General features: G+C 46.4%; 1 protein-coding gene across 1 annotated transcript; it reads right to left on the bottom strand.

Moving 5' to 3' along the window:
- Window positions 1-13,333: 13,333 nt before the first annotated feature.
- Window positions 13,334-15,036, bottom strand: LOC139837472 (putative glutamine amidotransferase GAT1_2.1). The gene has a single exon (XM_071826905.1). It carries the CDS (start codon window positions 14,907-14,909, stop codon window positions 13,563-13,565), a length of 1,347 nt encoding a protein of 448 aa, XP_071683006.1. The 5' UTR covers window positions 14,910-15,036; the 3' UTR covers window positions 13,334-13,562.
- Between the last annotated feature and the right edge of the window lie 5,567 nt (window positions 15,037-20,603).

Raw genomic sequence — 20,603 nt, forward strand, 5'->3', positions numbered from 1 at the left:
ACCGATCAGATAGAGCAATCAAGATGGAGGTCGCTGATTAAGGCAGCCAAGCCCAACACGAAGAAGATCTTGGCCTATCTCGGGATCAAACCAGCTTCGACTCCTAGCTCATCAAGGCCGGAGGTCTAGTTGCATGCCTCTTTGTTTTTCTTTCTCTGTTTCTTTTGCTCTTGTCGCCAAAGTAGTTATTTGGCGACACGTACTTCATTAGCTCCACTGTAATGCCCTTGTAATTATTCCGAAAGATTAATGAAAACTCTATCTTTTGCTTGTTGATTGATGTTGTCTTGTTTAAATTTCAGTTGGTATTTGATAACTATACTCCATCTTCCGCTCCTTCCAATGTTTCGCCTTCTTCTTCTCGCTCAAAGAGAAGTCTTGCTGATGCTACACCTGTCGAAGATTCCTTGCCGCGAGAATTGGATGAACTTCGGCAGCAACTTCAGTATGCAAAGAAGCAAACACTTGTGATGATGGAAAAATCTCGTAAGTCATCTGAAGCCGAAAAAGTTGCACTTCAGCAAGCTCGCGAGGCCGTGGCTGCTAAGGAAATCACTGCTTCCGAGGCTGAAAAGGCGACTACTCGAGAAAATTTCATGCTCGAGTTAATGAATGAAGCCAGTGCGGATATGTCGGGTATGCTTGTTTCATCCTCCGATATCTTTCGTCTTCATGCTACGTCTCTTAGAGTTTTCTGCTCCATTGTTTTAATAGGTTCCTTTACTGATGCTGCTGCCGAAGAAGAGAGGGTAAATACTAGGACGAACCTCCTTGTTAACCTTTCCCTTGACCATGGTTCTCTGTTTTGGGCTACCCCCGAGAGGACCCGCCAGATTGTCAGATTTCAGGATCGCACCTCTCAAACTCGCGACTTCCTTGACTTCTGTACCAAGACCCTGTCTATGGTTTATAACTCCATGTTTCCTCGGAACGTTCAACCAAAAACTCTTCCCGAGTTAATGGAGAAATTCAAGGATGCCCACAGGATCCATGATTTTGTCAGAGCTCAACTGGTAGCTGGCGCCAGATTTGCTCTTATCATGATTCAGATCTGCCACTCAAATCTTGACCTGACCCAAGTTGTTGCGAAAGTTCATGAGAAGGTAAAGCGCCGAAGAGTTGGTGTCGATCGAATTAACACGAAGGTTTCGCCTATAGCCGAAGAAATGATTGAAGACCTTCTTCGGATGGATGCCGACTTTTTTGCAGATGGTCATTATGCTGATTTTCTTGGCGCTGCTCCTGAAGAAAACAGAATTACCCTTGATGACATACTGAATCATGACTAATTATTTTCCTTTGGTAGATAACTCTTCTTTGTAACCCATGATTGTGATTATATTGTGAAACAATCATCATATTTCTATATTTGTCTAGCCCCCGAGTGTTTCGGTGGCTATTTACTGTATTTGTATATTGCGAGGTTTTGAACCAAGGCATTTATTTAATATGTATTTATGGCGAATATCAGCCCCCGAGCTTCTTTATTGAGTACTATTTTGTATTTTTATTGACTCGCGAGGTATTTTAATACCAAGGCAAAGCTTTTCTTTTTCGAGGAACTATATTGAAATTCGTCGGGTCAAAGACGTTGAGCATGTCGATGAAGAAAAGTTATATTGACACTATCTTTATTATATTGCAGCACCGCGAGCCCGCCTCATTAAAAACCTTTCCCGGCCCCACTCGGTGCCCCGAAAAAGGAAAAGAGTGCGTCTGAAAACTCGCGGGCGTTTCAGTACATTGAAGTTTTACAAGGACTATATTTTCGACTCTAGGCGTAGAACCGCCTGAGTTGCGCCACGTTCCAGGGGTTTTGCTCCTCCACCCCTGTCTTCTTGTCCTTTATCCTGTATGCTCCTCCTCCGATTACTTCCGTGACAATGTAGGGGCCTAGCCATGGTGACTCAAGTTTTTCATGACTTTTTTGCGTGAGCCGAAGAACTAGGTCTCCCACCTGAAAGGATCTTGGCCGCAAACGTCGACTGTGGTAATTCTTCAAGTCCTGTTGGTATTTGGTTACCCGAGACAGTACTTCATCTCTAGCTTCATCAAGTGCATCGACGTCATCTTCTAGCGCTTTTCTCGACACCTCTTCATCATATTCTACGACTCGTGGAGAGTCATGCTCTATCTCGATTGGTAATACTGCTTCTGCTCCATGAACCAAGAAGAACGGAGTTTCCTGTGTTGCTGTGTTTGGTGTTGTTCGTATGCTCCATAATACACTGGGCAGCTCCTCTGGCCAGGTGTGTCGAGCTTTCTCCAGTGGCGCTAATAAGCGTTTCTTAATGCCGTTGCAGATGATTCCATTAGCTTTCTCGACTTGGCCGTTGGTCTGCGGGTGCGCGACTGACGCAAAGTGTAATTTGATACCCACTTCTTCGCAATAATCTTTAAACTCGTGGGATGTGAAGTTACTGCCATTGTCTGTGACAATGCTGTGGGGCACTCCAAATCTGAAGACCAGGCCTTTTATGAATTTTACTGCAGATGCTCCGTCTGGTGAATTTATCGGCTTCGCTTCTATCCACTTTGTAAATTTGTCGACAGCTACCAGCATGTACTCCTTTCCTCCGGGCCAGGATTTGTGTAACTTACCCACCATATCAAGTCCCCATTGGGCAAAGGGCCACGACAATGGTATTGGTGTTAATTCTGCTGCTGGAGAGTGAGGTTTTGCGGCAAACCTTTGACACGCGTCACAAGTCCTTACTATTTCCTTGGCGTCCTCGATTGCTGTCAACCAGTAAAATCCTACCCGAAAAACCTTGGCTGCAATAGCTCGACTACTTGCGTGGTGGCCACATATTCCTTCGTGTACATCCTTCAGAATTATTCTTCCTTCTTCGGGTGTGACACACCTTTGCAGGACGCCTGAAATACTTCTCTTGTACAATTCTCCTTTGATCACCGTGAAAGCTTTGGAGTGTCGAATTACTCGCCTTGCCTCAACTGGATCATCGGGTATTTCTTTCCTGAGGATGTACGATATGTACGTCTGCATCCATGGTATCTGTATCACCATGACCAGGTCCTGATCTTCTTCTTCCTCTTGCTCTTCCTTGGTAGCCCCCGAGGGTTTCTTCTCCTTCTTTTTTGATTTTGTCGATTTTGTAGATCTCTCTGTTATCTCTTCCCAAAATACACCTGGCGGAACTGCAAGGCATTGCGACCCGATGTTTGCAAGAACGTCGGCTTCGTCGTTGCTCAATCTGCTAATATGATTTACTTCGCATCCATCAAACAACTTTTCGAGCTCGTTGTACACTTCCTTGTATGCCATCATGCTATCATTGACTGCGTCACATTGGTTCATGACTTGCTGAGCCACCAATTGTGAGTCGCCAAAGATTTTTAATCGAGTTGCACCGCAAGCTTTCGCCATCTTCATCCCGTGTATGAGAGCTTCGTATTCTGCTTCATTGTTAGATGCGTTAGGGAACGTCATCCGAAGGATGTACTTCAACTTGTCGCCTTCAGGTGATATGAGTACTACTCCTGCGCCAGCTCCTTCCAGTCTTTTGGACCCATCAAAGTTCATGGTCCAGGTTCTCGACAAGTCTGGAGGTCCTGTGTTTTGCAACTCCATCCACTCTGCGATGAAGTCCGGCAGAACTTGCGACTTGATTGCTTTTCTTTTTCCATACGTGATGTCCCGAGGGGAAAGTTCTATTCCCCAGAGGGAGACACGACCCGTAGCTTCTGGATTGTTTAGTATATTTGACAAGGGAGCTTCATTGACCACTATGATCGGGTGTGCCGAAAAATAGTGGCGCAATTTTCGTGCTGTTGTGAACACTCCATATGCTAGCTTTTGGTACTGAGGGTACCTTTGTTTTGATGGCGATAAAACTTCGCTGACGAATTATACTGGCCTCTGCACGCCGTGGAGTTTTCCTTCTTCCTCCCTTTCGACAACTAGCACCGTGCTCACCACTTGGGGCGTGGCTGCAATATACAGCAGGAGAGGTTCCTTTTCCTTCGGCGCCACCAAAATTGGTGGTGTCGAGATTGTGCGCTTCAAATCCTCGAAAGCTCTGTCGGCCTCTTCGTTCCACTGGAATTTATCTCCTTGCTTTATCAGAGCGTAGAATGGTAACGCTTTTTCTCCCAGCCTGGCGACGAATCTGCTCAAAGCTGCGACTCGCCCGGTTAGCTGTTGTATTTCTTTCAACTTTGTTGGCTTTCTCATTGTTACGATAGCTTGTATTTTATCGGGATTTGCTTCAATCCCCCTTGCTGAGACTAGAAACCCCAGAAGTTCTCCTGCTGGGATGCCAAAAGAACACTTCGTCGGGTTCAACTTCAGGCAGAATTTGTCGAGGTTGTCAAAAGTTTCCTTGAGATCCTCGATCAGTGTTGTCCCCTTTTTTGACGTTATGACGACATCGTCGATGTATACTTGCACGTTTTTCCCAATCTGTGTCGCCAAACACTTCTGCATCATCCTCTGATATGTTGCTCCCGCATTTTTTAGACCAAAGGGCATTGTTCTGTAGCAAAACACGCCGTAAGGTGTAATAAACGCGGTCTTTACTTCATCTTCTTCTTTCAATCTGATCTGGTTATAACCAGAATATGCGTCCAGGAAGGAACGACGTTCACATCCAGCCGTGGAGTCGATAATTTGATCGATCCTTGGAAGGGGAAAGTGATCCTTTGGACAATGTTTATTGAGACACGTAAAGTCGACGCACATGCGAAGGACCTTAGTGTTTTTCTTCGGCACCAACACAGGATTTGCTACCCATGTGGCTTCTGTGAATATCTCTTTGATAAAACCAGCTTCTTGTAGTCGATTGATTTCTGACAGCATAGCTTTGCGGTTTGGTTCCGAAAAACGCCGCAAAGGTTGTTTGATTGGTCTCGCTATTGGATCCAAGTTTAGGTGGTGCTCGGCAAGTTCCCTGGGTACTCCTGGCATGTCAGCTGGACACCATGCGAAGATTTTCCAGTTCTCACGGAGGAACTCGACGAGCGCGCTTTCCTATGCGATATCCATGTCGTTTGCGATAGATGTCGTCTTTTTCGGGTCTGTCGGGTGAATCTGCACCTCCTTAGAATTTTTCTCGGTATTGAAAGTTGATTCTTTATTTGGCCTTCCAACGTCTGGCAGCACGTCGTAGTCAGTCATACTTTTTTACGCCAAATATTCAGCTTGCATCCCGAAAGTTTCTGATAGCCGGTGAAAATCCTTATCACACTTATCGGCTAAGGCAAAGCTTCCTTTGACTGACCTCCACAACAGGTATGTATAGTGTGGCACCGCCATAAATCTAGCATATGCTGGTCGTCCCAACAAAGCGTGGTATTGCGACGGAAAATCCACGACTTCAAATTCCAGCTTCTCGATTCTATAATTTTCTCGGGTTCCAAACTGAACGTCGAGATTGATCTTCCCCAATGGATAACTTGGTTTCTCGGGTGTGATGCCGTGGAACCTTGTGTCTGTTGGTTTCAAGTTTGCTAAGGATATGTTCATCTTCCTCAGTGTATCTGCATACATAAGGTTTAGGCTGCTGCCGCCGTCTATGAACACTCGAGAGACATCAAATCCCGCGATAACTGCTGGCAGAATAAGTGCTGACTGCCCTGGTCGAGGAACTTGCTGCGGATGATCTGCTATGGTGAAGCCAATATCTTGTCCTGACCAATTAAGATACTCAACTGTTGGTGGAGGCATTTTTTCTGCCATAAACACCTGTCGTGAGATTACCTTCTGAGCTCTATTGGACGGCCTTCCCTTCTGAATCATCGACACCGCTCCGTTGGAGTTAGGATCAACATAAGGTGGTGGTGGAGGTGCTGCCGCTATTCTGAGCTGATGCCGATTGTCGTCTGTAATCGCGGGGGGAGGCGGCAAGTGAATCTCGCTTCTGGGTTCTCGAGGATTTCTCTGTGTTGCCCGTGCGTTAGCGTTCTCTGCATACCTTAGCATTGCCTGAAAATTTCGACAGTCTTTCTGCAGGTGCCCTGACTGTCTTTTACCGTTGCTGTCGAGGAAAAAGTGCATTTGACACGGTCCATTCATCATCTCTTCAGGGGACACGAAAGGCCTTGGGAACCTAGGCCCGCTATTTTGCCTGTTGTTGCGGGAATCATCCCTGTTATCACCTCGCTGTTCACTGCTTCTCTGATAATCATCTCTGTTGTTTCCTCCTGTGTTTGCCCGAAAACCTGCCGAAATTTGCCCTGGAGCGTCATAGTTCGGGTACTGTCGAGGAAATCGTCGCCTCGGTTGATAGTTTCGACCACGGTCCTCCTCTGGCGACCTGTGCCGTTTGTTGTGGACAGCGTCTTCTCCATCTGCCCATCTATTTGCTATCTCCATTAACGCGGATACTGTCTTTGGATTGGTCCTTCCCAAGTCCTCAACAAAATCTCCACGCCTGATTCCTGCGACAAACGCATCTATTGCTCTCTCGTCAGATATATTTTCTGCCGAGTTTTTGATGATATTCCACCTTTGGATGTACTTTCTCATTGGCTCATCTGGCTTTTGTCGACATGCTCTCAACTCCTCTAGCGACGCAGGTTTTTTGCACGTGGATCTGAAGTTCTTGACGAACATGTCCTCGAAACTTTCCCAGCTGTCGATAGATCCTGGAGTGAGTTTCTTTATCCAAGATCGTGCGGCTCCACTCAAATGCACCTGGATGCTTTGCATAGCTGTTGCCCTGGTTCCTCCTGTGAGCTTCACTGTCTCGAGATAATCAACTAGCCAATCCTCTGGATCTTGAAGGCCGTCGAACTTCTTGAAGTTGTCGGGTAACTTGAATCCTGAGGGGACTCGAGTTTTTCGGACTCTCCTCGTGAAGCATGGTAAGCCGCACATATCCTCGTCGTTAAGCTCCGGAGATTGCCGATGATCCCTTCTATTTTGCCGCGCTCTGTCGACCCTTGCTTGTGCTGCTGTGTCTCTTGCTCCACTTGGTCCTTTAGGTGCTGCCGCTGTTGCTGCTGCAGGTCGTGGACTATTTTGCCTTGCCGCTCCTTCGGGAGGCGTTGATACAAACGCTGTCCCCATAGCTCCAACTCCTGCTACCACCATATTGTATAGTGTTTCCCTTGGATCACCTGGAGGTGGTTTAGATGCAAGGATAAAAGCATGTGTCGCCATATACCCAGCCTCTGGTGTCTTAGGGATGATGTTTCCTCTTGTATCTATCGACATGAAGGACATGTCGAGGTTTTGGACCAAGTGCTCTCTTTCTGCTTCGGGTATATGTTGCAACCTTGATCTTGCTCTGTTCCGCGCCTCCCTGTGGCTATCACCCGAAGTTCTAGATTGTCGACTTAGATCTGCCCTCCTCCTGCTAGATGCAGAAGCTGCCTCCTTTCTTCTGTTTAACTCAGCTGTCTGTTTTTCCAATTCTCTTGCAGCTCGTGCGAGCCTATATTGATATGCTTGCAATTCCTCTGGTGTGGCTGTGGTGGCCATTGGTTCTGAACCGTTCATAGCTCTCGCGGCTCTGTCCCACGCTGCTTGCGAAAGCTGAACTCTGTCTCGCGGCTGCGGCCCGACGTATTTATTGCCCAGGCCTTGTCGCAGATTGGAGGGATCGACGTATGGATTTCCCAGATCGTCGAAAGCCTCAGATGTTTCCTCTTGATCTTCAATGGCATAAATCTGATGATACTTTGTACTCAGATCTATGTTGGGTTTGGTGACATCATCATTGAGATTGATGAAGACCTTGCCCACTGTGATAGATTTGTCGATGAAGTCGTAACTGTCTACATTGCTTGAGCCATCGCTTATATATGAGTCCGCAGATGACTCAAACGACATGTCGCTGAAGATCTTGGCGAGTTTCTCTCTTGCTCTGGTGCTGACGTAGCGTGTCGCCGAAGTTTCTTCTTCTCCTGACTCGGTTGACGATGTATAGCTTGAAAAATCGGAATCGACCGCCGATGATCCCGACGAAATCGGAATTTCGACACGATACGATCCTTCCTTCTCGACGCGAAAGTGAAACCTTCCGAACGTCATCTCCATGGGCTCCGCCAGATACGCATATGCATCCAAACGGGAGGGTGGGTGAGGAACAAAATCGACAGGACCAGTAGCGATCTGTTTACCTCGATCCATTGTGTTGCTTGCAGTTGACGATGTCGAAGATCTTGAACGTGCCATCGAGATCAGATCCTTACGCCTCTAGTTCCCACAGACGGCGCCAATTGACAAGGTATCAACTTGTCAATGCCTATGGATTGTAGGCTAGGGTTTAGTTGGAAGTAGAGGGCAAGTAGATCTCGAAGGTTTCAGCCGAAAAGTACTCGACGATTATGAGAACTAGGGTTTGTAACAATGATTCGATGATCTCTTCGTCCCTCGACTCCCCCTTTATATAGGAGGCGGAGCCGAGGGTTTCGTTTTGTACAAGTTACAGAGTCCGGGACGGTTTCTAACTCATCCCGCCAAATTACAAATAACACTTCCTATTACAACTCTAACTTTCCTTAATATATCTTGGGCTCCCGAATCTTCTTATTCTTCGGGTATTGGGCCTTCAGTAAACCCCGGGTACTATCTTCGGCAGGCCCATTTAGGATGCCTATGTCACATACTTTGTGTAAGATGTATTGACAGATGCATATTATGTACCCTGTCTTAAGTTTATGTTCTGATCCAACATCTATGCAAGAGCATGTGTGGGGTGATGTGTGTGTTAGATGGAGTAGCATGGTTTTAGTAATTGGATAGTGACAATATGTTCAAGAGCTATTATGGCTTTGCCTTTCATTTGCTACATCACTAGGGATAAAGTGAATGCATGTGTTATGCTCATCATGTGACAGTAATGATGAACTTCTTTGTTCAAGGTAACATATTTGATATTCAAACTTCATGTCAAAGTACTTATTGCTATGCTCTGTTAATTCTTAATACAAGATTGATGAAGTTTCATTCTTGTGGAGCATAAGAGAGTATATTGCATCATATCTATGTAACGTGATACCCATATTAATTCTGATCTTACATACACTATTATTTGTACCTTCATATCGCATTGATGAATTGTTTATTGTCCACCACAACTTTATGAGAGAATAGTCAAGTGAACCCATAAACCCCGGTCCATTGTTTATCATAAGAAACACCTTTGTATTGCATTTACATTGTTTTCTATTTGCTGCACTATTTCATTCCGAAAATAAAAAATATTTATCTTTCTTCTTTGCATCCAAAACACCAAAAACAATCGATCTCTTCATAGTGTTTACTTAGTTATTTCATATAGTTTTGTTTCTACTTGTTTTATTACTACTTGTGTTATTTGCTTACGCAAAACCTTGTGCTTGACAACCACACGATGGAATTGGGGACAGAAGACATTTATTTACTCGTAGGAATGCTTAAAAAAGAGATAAGGTAATACTTTTCCATCCAGTTCCACGAGAGTTCGATATAAACCCTCGAGTCACCCTTGTGGAGAAAATACTTCGCTGATGCAACACTCTGCACTTGGAGTCCCAACGTCGTTAGGAGAACAATAGGTTCAAATTGGTGCCAATCTGCTAGGTAATTAGGGAGTTGAGTGGAGCTTTTTCGAGCTTTAGTTTGAAACACATAGGGCGTGATTGAAATCTTGCAACCTCATTGTGTGCTAAGCAAGCTAGTGCAGATAAGAGGAGGTTCTTGTGGATTAACTATAACACATGTTTTCTATCCAATACTTTTTCGGGTGATTGTAATCATGTCTCATTTTTAATGAAAGCTCTGAATTCACACAAAAATGTGGACGAGAATTATTGGCACATGGGTGAAAAAGCACCCCATAAACCCCAAAATTTGCAGTAATTTTGAATAGTAAAAAAAATCAATTCCTCCTGAAAACAAGATGATTAAGCATTGTTCCTATATAAAAAATGTTTGGGCAAGAAATGTTTTTCATGGATTTTCAGGAGAAAACAAATTTATGAAGAATATTAGCGTGAATAGTATATGGACATGGGGCGTTTCAATTTTTTATTTTTACCCATGATACTATAATAGTAATTCTCTCGTGAAATATTTTTATACAAGTACAATACTTGATCATCTTTGAGTCCAAAATGCATTTTGATTTTCTATACTTTTTTGATTTTTTTGCATGATGTGGGTGCGTTCACACCCATGTGAATTATTTTCCTACGTGCTATTTCCTTGTTAGAAATATAGATGATCATACTTGATCCTCCCATAACTAGATAAAGCAGTACTACCTTCATCCCAAAACTTACGACTTATACTTTCAAAACAATCAAACTATATTAATTTTTTCCAAGTTTTATAAAAAATATTAACATTTAAAATACCAAATCAATATCATTAAATAGATTATGAAATATATTTTCACATGATATCTATAAAATACTATATTTTTTGATAGATTTTTGTATAAATTTAATCAAATTTTACTTTGTTTGATTTTAAAAAATGTAATCCTTAAATCTTGGGATGGAGGTAGTACTAGAAAATTTAATGTACACCTTCAGACTGTCAGTTCGGTTGCCATTGTTGTGATGGTGCTGCAACTCTACCCAAATCAAATACTCCTACTACTACACACTTTGCATCCAACTAGTCTCATAAAAGGCATAAGGCTGGTCATAGGGGGGAGTAGTAAAATATGCCATGTTACTAGTCTAGGTTACTATCTTCATAGTGGGTAGTAACTTATATATGGTGTCATGCATGCATTGTATCATTTATTATGTTGTAGACTCATCTTGCCGTGAGGTGTGTGATGTTATGATAACATAGCTAGTTACCACCCCACTCTCTTTCTTCATTTATTAGCATGATAAGTCGCCAAAATGCCTTGAGATGTGTGATGTTACTCTCAATATGAACAGTCTAAGCGGATAAATGTACGCACTTTGCATCGAAGCAGTATCATATTGGAACAGAAAGTTGCTGCCCTGGTACTACCATAGAGGAACGGTGATACGTGCGTCGTCTCTGCAGCAAGAACGCCTACATGCCGATGATGAAGACAGCGATGGCGGCGGTCTTTGAAGGCGATGGCCAGGACGTCGCTTTGGTGAAATCTGATGCAGTTTTGGTGAATTGCACGAAGCTGGGTACTGCTAGCAGTTACCTTTCCTCCAAGTTCTTATGTCTGAAACTCTGAATAACGTTTTCTCGATGTGGAGTTGCGGGGCTGTTGCGATGCAGTGAAGTTCTCGTTCAGATCTACGTTACTGTTGCACACTCATTACTCAATGGTGATATAAATGTTGTATCCGAGGGCTGGACAAGTGTTGAGGCAGAGTTGCAACCTGTACACCAATACAACATGCATGCGTGACATGTCTCGTGGCTCCGGCACACCTGGGTACTGCTAGCAGTTACCTTTCCTGAAAGTTCCAACTAACTTCAAGCTCCTAGTCCGTGTCGGTCTACCGCGCTCTGACTTCGATAACTCTGAAGCTCCACGTGATGATCATGAACTTATCTGTTATGCTCGGCTCTTCTTGTTGCCATGCATGAACAAAGTCTCCAACAAGCAAGGAACATTTTTTGTTGGAGACTACTAAGAGCATCTTCAGTCAGACAGTCACGGTTCAATAGGTTGTCCGACGCTCTCAGTTCATTTGAATAGTTGCGGGTAAATGGACAAATACTACTAATTTTAGGGGTAAATGGGCCAAATACTACTAATTTTTGGCTAAAATTTTCATGGGCTGGGGGCCCCCCTGAACTACATATAGCTCCGTCTCTGCACTTGGGCTTAGACTAGTCATAGTGGGAAGTAACATAGAGTAGTAACATACACATGTTACTACTCTATGTTACTACCTTCATAGTGGTTAGTAACATCAAAGTAGTATCATATATGTCTTCATTAATTAACTTATAGACTCATTGTATCTTGGGAAGTGTGATGTTACAGTAACTAGCTATGTTACTCCATCCTCTTCTCTCCTCATTAACTCACTACCACATAAGCAAATTTGCTGAGTTGGACACTTAGTTACCAGTGAAGTTACTCCCACTATGAGTAGTCTTAACCTTTTGCCTACTCCTGGTCAACCGGCGCTAATGGACACACAGCTTTCCGAGGAGCGGCGCAGTTTTCCCAGGCGTGCATGCATGCGTCTCGTTGGATGCGAGCCCCGCCTGTCGACTGCCTTCGGCGCATAAAAGGTTCCCTGCATATCGGCCATCTTCATAATCGCCGCTCCTTCCGCCGATGCTCTCTCCCTCGCAAACCCAAGCACCCGCCCACCTAAAAGATCCATGCCGCCATGTCGAGAACCGCCGTCCCACACGTGCCGCCACCAACGAATTTGGGAGAGGAAGCCTCACTGTCGCCGAAGCTTGGGCATTGTATGACGCGCGGTACCTAGTATCACCCAACATGAGGCTACCCAGCGGCGGCGGCAGGAGGAAGGCCTCCAATGGCGGTGGTTCAAGGAAATCCGCGACCAGCGCCGCCGCCTGTCATCGGAAGTGTGCGCCGATCCAACCTAGGCGACGCCAGGTGGTCAGACTTCTTCGATGCACATCGGCGGGGGGACATGCAGCGGCTCGACGGCCTCATTGGCCCACCAACCTTGAAGAACGCGTAGGGGTGCCACGTCTTCTTGGAGTGTCTGGCCACACGCTAGCGGCCGTCGCTGAGGGGATCTGACGCAGCGATCCGCATCTAGAATACCCTCCATCACCGCCGTCGTCGCCACCACTAGCTACGTAGTGGGCCTGGAGAGGTGCGTCGTCCCACAACTCATGGTCGCAGGCTGGCCCTAGTGGCGACGTGACGGAGGAGCCCACCGATGACGCTGACCGCGGGAAGAACGAGGTCACTGACAACGACTGTCGGTAACTCGGGTACTACTATCGCGGTGGCTGCCGCGGTCCCTATAAGATTTAGGTTTAGATAAATTTCATTCAATCTTTATAAATATAATCAAATTTGAATGAAATTTTCAATTACCGTTAGGATTTAATTTTCAACTATCTGTTTGGGGATGCGACGGCAGAAGCTGTAATAACTGCAGAATGGAGCATGAGAATCAAACATGTACTTTTGCTTAGTATCCCTCTCTCGAAACTTTGGCATCTGTGGACGACCAGGGTCTATAGAACCACAAATAGAAGGACACCTTGGATATATAGTAATATCTCGTACCTAATCCTTGAATCTACAATTTATGACTAGCACAAATCAGAAGTAATCCAACGCTTATATGCAACTCATGTTGCAATCACGAAAGAATCCAACGATTCCTCTACTCAGTAGAAAATATGAGTTGCAACCAATGCTATAACTCATATTAGCACAAATCATGATACAAACATATGGTCTAGAAGTCAACTGAAAATTAAGTCGATTGAGAATTAGCAAAGCTATACAGAGTAGTAGTTTTCATTTCCATCTTTCGTGTGATCATCGACGACACGGTGGAGAAACTGAAATCATCAAAGTCAACGAGCCGTAAGAATGAGCAGATACATTCACATTGTACGGGCAAGGTAACAAAGTCAAACAAACACTTGTCGTCCAGCTACATCACCATCACACACTAATTCAGTACCATGCCACTGCAAACCGTTTGGTTTTCAGTCATCACTCCTGCAGAGTCGGAGACGTTGGCTGGAGCTTGGCGTCGAGCACGTCGGAGCATGTGGCTCCCATGGCGCGGTAGAATGCGGCGAGGCTGGAGAGCTGCGCGGCGGACATCTTGCCCATGAGCGCCCGCGCCGTCGCCTCCCGGTCCTCGCTCACCTTCAGCCTGCTGTTGAGGTACCCGGAAGCGTTCCGCACCGTCGCGCCCATCTGCTTAAGCCGCTTCTCCTGTTGCGTGCTCAGCGCCGCCGACGCCGTCTCCAAGAACTCGGCCCCCGCGTCGAGGTCGCGCCGCTCAGCCTCTGCCGGCTTTGTATCTCCGGCGCCCAAGTACATGTTCTTGGCGAGCGAGAAGCTCCGGACGAGCACATTGCGTTGCTTCTCCATGTCGTGGCTCAGCTTTGGCACTGCTGCGGTGACCGCGCTCCGGCCGCGCGTGACCACGTCCTGGAAACGTCTCACCACGGCGAGCTTAGCCTGGTACGCGACCACGCCGCGGACGAACTCCCGGTATGCCTTGGCGCAGCCAGGGTAGTCGAACTCGTCGGAGCCCGCCTTGCGCATGCGCTCTGGGTGGAACTGGAGCCCCATGATGAACTTACCCTCGCCGGGGCTGTACGCATCCGGGTCATAAAACCCCTCGACCAGCCCGTCCGGCGCGAAAGCCATCGGCACGAACCGCTCCGCCAGACGCCGCACGCCCTGGTGGTGGTAGCTGTTCACCATGATCTCATCGCCCACTTCGCCGCCGAGCGACTCCGCGAACCACTCTTGCAGCGGCGTGCCGGGGAGGACGCGCACTGGGTGCCGGTGCCCGTCGTAGTCGGCGTAGTCCATGTGGCACACGGCGGTGTCGGCAACATGGGAAGGGAGCTCCTGGTCCACGTCCTGGTAGAGGGAGCCGCCGCAGGCGACGTTGAGCACCTGTGAGCCGCGGCAGATGCCGAGGAACGGGATGCCGCGCTCTAGGCAGCGGCGGGCGAGGAGGAGCTCGATGGAGTCCTTCTCGTGGTCCACGGCGGCGTCGCTCGGGTGGAGCCGCCGCACGGCCTCCAGCTGCTCCGGCGTGAGGCCGTCCTTGTCATTGTTATCGTCGCCGGCGTCGTAGAGGGAGGGGTCGATGTCCTCGCCCTCGCAGAGCAGCACGCCGTGGATGGGCTCGAAGGAGTCGAGCATGGCGTGCACGCCGGCCACCCGCGGCACGATCACCGGCACCGCGCCGTAGCCCACGATGAGGTCCAGGTGGTACTCGCCGACGAAGTCCACGAACTTGTTCTTGCGGACGGTGCGGCGGGAGACGATGAGCACGCGGGGCAGGACGCGAGAGAGATCAGGGGAGGGAGACATGGCCGGTGAGCTAGCTGCTGCCTGGTAGACTACGATCAGACTAACCAAGGAGATTTGACTTGGAGATCAATGGCTCTCTCTCTACGATCAGAAGTGTTTAACTATAGCTCCAGAGATCAATGGCCGGTGTGCTTGGATTTGTGTGGAGGTTGTATCTGGATCGAGGTATTTATAGAAGGACATCGGAAGTGGTATCGTAGCTGGATATCTGGATGGTGTGTCGATCTTATCACGAAATCGAATACGAATAATTTACTTCCAAAACTGAAGCGTATTACCATGCGCGGGAAGAGGAAACTTATTAGGCCGACGTCATTACCTACGACGTGTGTGTTTGGTGTGTAGTACAACTTAGTCTGGGCGCCGCGTGCAAGAGCCTCAAGTCAAAGGGGGCAAGTGCAATATTGCTACATGCCCCCAATTAAAATACTCCATCTAAGCCAAATTATTTGTCGTAGAACTAATTAATATACTCACTTCGATATGCTTGTACCCATTCGTTCGCGAGGGTATATCCTCATGCGATTAGGGTTCCTCTACCTCCCGCCGTCGGCCGCCTCCGATCTGGCCACCTCGTCGGCTCTCGTCGGCGGGGGGGCTCCAATTCCCAGTTTTGGGGGCTTAGTTCCCCGTCTTTAAGGTTTTTGTTTGTAGGGGCGGCGTTCAGGTGGTGGTGCTGGCGCCTCGTGCAATAATATTCCCTCAGTTTCAACCCCATCTCGACGACGACGTCGAGAAGCTTGTGGGTGTGGTGTGGTCTTCGAGGATTTCGTCTGGTTGTGGGGATCTTCGGATCGTCAAGGAGCTTCATCGGCAATTCATCCTACTTCTTCGTCTCTTGGACGGATGTGGTCTCTTCGACCCGTTCGGCAACTTCCCGTCCGCAACCAACAACATCAGGCCGACTCAGGAAGGAGCGGCGGCGCGCCGTCGACACGGTCTGGAGGTTGAAGCTGAAGGGCTTCTCAAGGATCTCGTTGTAATTTTCGATCCAAATTGGATTTTTGCGACAAGTAATTTATATCGGTGACAGTACTGAATAAAATGCCATGATTCCCCACTGTGTGATGTGCTAACTCAACCGAGACCCCCACGGTGTAGAGCAGTGTGACATGGAGGCGAAGACATGGGTTCATTGTTCAAGGTTAGGGTATATGGTGTGGGGTTCATTGCACAAACATGGTGCGCCATCATCGGAGAACTAATCAGTGGTAGGGAGATGGTTAGAGACATAGAGGGAGTGACGGTCGGACCCATTGAATCTTGAAAGTGGATTGGCTAGTCCTTTTTCTTCGGTTCGAAATTGTGTTGGCAAGTGTAGCTTCACATGGTACATGAGGTCTTCAGTTTAAGTCCTGTCTTTCACAATTTATCTAAAAAAAATACTATTATTGCCCCTCTATGTCCACGTGTATTCCTTAACAGGACCAACGTGTCAACGTATATTATCAGCCAATGTGTTGAATTGTATGATCAAAATTTATAACTGCCAAATAATCCATTACTTCCTCCCTACTACCAATGTTGTCCGTTGGCTCCTGATCCCTGCAGGTTTTGGTCTGCATCGTTGGATCAACGATCAATTAACTCTCCTATATATCATGGTCTAAATTGCCATGGCACTGGCCTACAAATCCTATGTAACAAGTTTGGTGAGTTTGCTTCCTCACACTTTGTTTTGTTTCAATGGTTTTTCCACCTTGCACCACTTTCATTGCCACATTTGTGTCAGCTATGGCTCCGGCTTGCTGGAAACGTTAATTCGATGGTTAACCCTCGGTTCATTTCTACTTGAAGAAATCTTATCGACTGGGAAATAATAAATTTGCAAAAAAATAAAATTTTGAGTTTGACCTATTCAAAGTTGTATTGGCGCAACGAACAAGGTTTATTAAAAAATTGCTTGATAAACTAATTTTGGCACAATATTTTAAGGAGAGCACAAACTCACCTTTTCAGTACTTTTAAACTGATGATGGCAGACATGGTTTCCTTGACTTGAGGCATCTTTTTGTTTGGAAATGACTCCCAAACGAGTATCAGCTGGGAACATACTAAAAACATATTTATGCTCTCGGAAGTTAGAGGACAGGAGGCATATGCTTAATTAGCAATAAGCATGTACCATACATCTTCCATCACTTGATTTTGACAGATTAGTAGTAAAATTTAACCGAACTTTGATCAATTTCGTGAGTAGCGAGGGTACTGGTTTTCTCTTTCCCGTGTTGTGCTGACACGTATATTTGATCGTTATTCTGGGGAGGCCAGTGACATGATGCTGATGTGTACGTTCAAGGGGCGTACGTGCTCGTCTTTTCACGTGTGAAGAACCCGTCCAACTACTCAACGTATCGTCAGACATGGATTTATGGTTTTGGTATATTATGTAAAATGGTGTCCTGTTTCGGTAAATTGGCTTTTTAATTGCATACGATCTTTGATGAAAAAAATTTATATGAAAATGTATCCATGCAAAAAGTTACAATCAATTCCTTAAAATCAAAGAATAGGAGTTTATTTAGGTTTAAGATCTTGATGCAAAAAACAATTCAAAAAAAAAACAATATATAGCAGTGGTGCATCATGCCTTGTTGCACCACTGCTAATCCCGCCTTTGAATTTCAAATCGGACGGCACATACCCTCATTAGTCGCGAAAAAGAGGCTTCCGTCCACCCCCCATTAGTCGCGAAAATATAGGAACCGCGACTAAAGGGCTCTTTAGTCGCGGTTCGGGAGGCGAACCGCGACTAAAGACCTGGGCCCAGCGCGCTCGGTGGCCAGCTGGTGGACGGGAGGAGCTTGCCAACCGCGACTAAAGGTCCTCAGGCCTGGCCCGAAGGCCTTTAGTCGCGGTTGGCCAGGCCAACCGGGACTAAAGGCCCATCCCTATAACAGGCAGCTCAGCTCACTTCACTTAGCCATTTGGTGCCATTTCTCTTCACAATCTTCACAAGGGGTGGTGGGTTTGCTTTTGGTTCCTCTTATGCACACAAGGTTTTCGATGAAATGCCCGAGAGCATGAAACAAATATGATATGAAGTGTCCGAGCCACACTTGAGCTTTCTCATTTATTTTTTCTCCTCGATCGCGGTTAGCAACTTGAACCTTTCATGTGTCATTGATAAAATATGCATGTGTGTAGTTCATTGTTTAATTTCTATTATTTGTAGCTAGTTAGTTTAACAAATGCATGATGGTTAATTATATATTTTATATAATAATAATGCAGATGAATCGGCAATGGATGTACGGTAACCGACTCTCCGGCGAGTTCATTACGGGTTTGAAAGATTTCCTCGTAGTGGCTAATGCGAACAAGCAGGGGGGTTTTGTTATCTGTCCATGTGTTGGCTGTAAGAATCAGAAGGGTTACTCTTCCTCAAGAGACGTTCACCCGCACCTGCTTCGGCAGGGTTTCATGCCAAGCTATAATTGTTGGACCAAGCATGGAGAAAGAGGGGTTATAATGGAAGAAGATGAAGAAGGGGATGATTTCATCGATGACAACTATCTTGATCATTTCGGTGATACTTTCATGGAGGATGCTGAAGGTGGGGAAGGTGAAGGGGAAGGTGAAGGGGAAGGTGAAGAAGAGGCACGTGATGAGCCCGCTGATGATCTTGGTCGGACCATTGCTGATGCACGGAGAGGCTGCGAACCTGAAAAGGAGAGGAAGAATTTGGATCGCATGTTAGAGGATCACAAAAAGTCGCTGTACCCCGGATGCGATAATGGTCTGAAAAAGCTGGGCTGCACACTGGATTTGCTGAAATGGAAGGCACAGGAAGGTCTATCTGACTCGGGATTTGAAAATTTGCTGAAAATGATGAAGAATATGTTTCCAAAGAATAACGAGTTGCCCGCCAGTACGTACGAAGCAAAGAAGGTTGTCTGCCCTCTAGGTTTAGAGGTTCTGAAGATACATGCATGCATTAACGACTGCATCCTCTACCGCGGTGAATACGAGAATTTGAATGAATGCCCGGTATGCACTGCATTGCGTTATAAGATCAGAGGCGATGACCCCGGTGACGATGTTGAGGGCGAGAAAAACCCAGGAAGCGGGTTCCCGCCAAGGTGATGTGGTATGCTCCTATAATACCACGGTTGAAACGTCTGTTTAGGAACAAAGAGCATGCCAAGTTGTTGTGATGGCACAAAGAGGACCGTAAGTCGGACGGGGAGTTGAGACACCCCGCAGATGGAACGCAATGGAGAAAGATCGACAGAGAGTTCAAAGATTTTGCAGCTGACGCAAGGAACATAAGATTTGGTCTAAGTACAGATGGCATGAATCCTTTTGGCGAGCAGAGCTCCAGCCATTGCACCTGGCCCGTGACTCTATGCATCTACAACCTTCCTCCTTGGTTGTGCATGAAGCGGAAGTTCATTATGATGCCAGTGCTCATCCAAGGTCCGAAGCAACCCGGCAACGACATCGATGTGTACCTAAGGCCATTAGTTGATGAACTTTTACAGTTGTGGGACAGACCTGGTGTACGTGTGTGGGATGAGCATAAAGAAGAGGAATTTGACCTACGAGCGTTGCTTTTCGTAACCATCAACGATTGGCCTGCTCTTAGTAACCTATCGGGACAGACAAATAAGGGATACAATGCATGCACGCACTGCTTACATGAGACTGAAAGTGTGTATTTGCCAAATTGTAAGAAGAACGTGTACCTGGGGCATCGTCGATTTCTTCACCGACATCATAACGTAAGAAAGAAAGGCAAGCATTTCAACGGCAAGGCAGATCACCGGCCGAAGCCTGCGGAACGTACTGGTGCAGAGGTATTTGATATGGTCAAGGATTTGAAAGTCATCTTTGGAAAGGGTCCTGGCGGACAATCAGTTCCGCAGGGAGCTGACGGGCACGCACCCATGTGGAAGAAGAAATCTATATTTTGGGAGCTAGAATATTGGAAAGTCCTTGATGTCCGCTCTGCAATCGACGTGATGCATGTTACGAAGAATATTTACGTGAACCTGCTAAGCTTCTTGGGCGTGTATGGGAAGACAAATGATACAAAGGAAGCACGGCAGGACCAGCAACGTTTGAAAGACCCTGATGACCGGCATCCAGAATGGTTTCAAGGTCGTGCCAGCTACGCTCTTACCAAAGAAGAGAAGGTCATCTTTTTTGAATGCCTGAGCAGTATGAAGGTCCCGTCTGGATTCTCGTCGAATATAAAGGGAATAATAAACATGGCGGACAAAAAGTTCCAAAACCTGAAGTCTCACGACTGCCACGTGATTATGACGCAATTGCTTCCGATTGCTTTGAGGGGGCTCCTACCGGAAAATATTCGAGTAGCCATTGTGAAGCTATGTGCATTCCTCAATGCAATCTCTCAGAAGGTAATCAATCCAGAAGATCTACCACGGCTACAGAACGATGTGGTCCAATGTCTTGTCAGTTTCGAGTTGGTGTTCCCGCCATCCTTCTTCAATATTATGACGCACCTCCTGGTTCACCTAGTCGAAGAGATTTCCATCCTCGGTCCTGTATTTCTACACAATATGTTCCCCTTTGAGAGGTTCATGGGAGTATTAAAGAAATATGTTCGTAACCGTGCTAGGCCAGAAGGAAGCATTGCCAAGGGCTATGGAAATGAGGAGGTAATTGAGTTTTGTGTTGACTTTGTTCCTGAACTTAAGCCGATTGGTCTTCCTCGATCGCGGCACG

The sequence above is a fragment of the Lolium perenne genome, chromosome 3 (assembly GCF_019359855.2).
Source record: "Lolium perenne isolate Kyuss_39 chromosome 3, Kyuss_2.0, whole genome shotgun sequence".
Classification (NCBI taxonomy): Eukaryota; Viridiplantae; Streptophyta; class Magnoliopsida; order Poales; family Poaceae; genus Lolium; species Lolium perenne.

Excerpts from the sequence above, each read along its gene's own strand:
- LOC139837472 (XM_071826905.1), bottom strand. The coding sequence starts at position 14,909 with ATGTCTCCCTCCCCTGATCTCTCTCGCGTCCTGCCCCGCGTGCTCATC.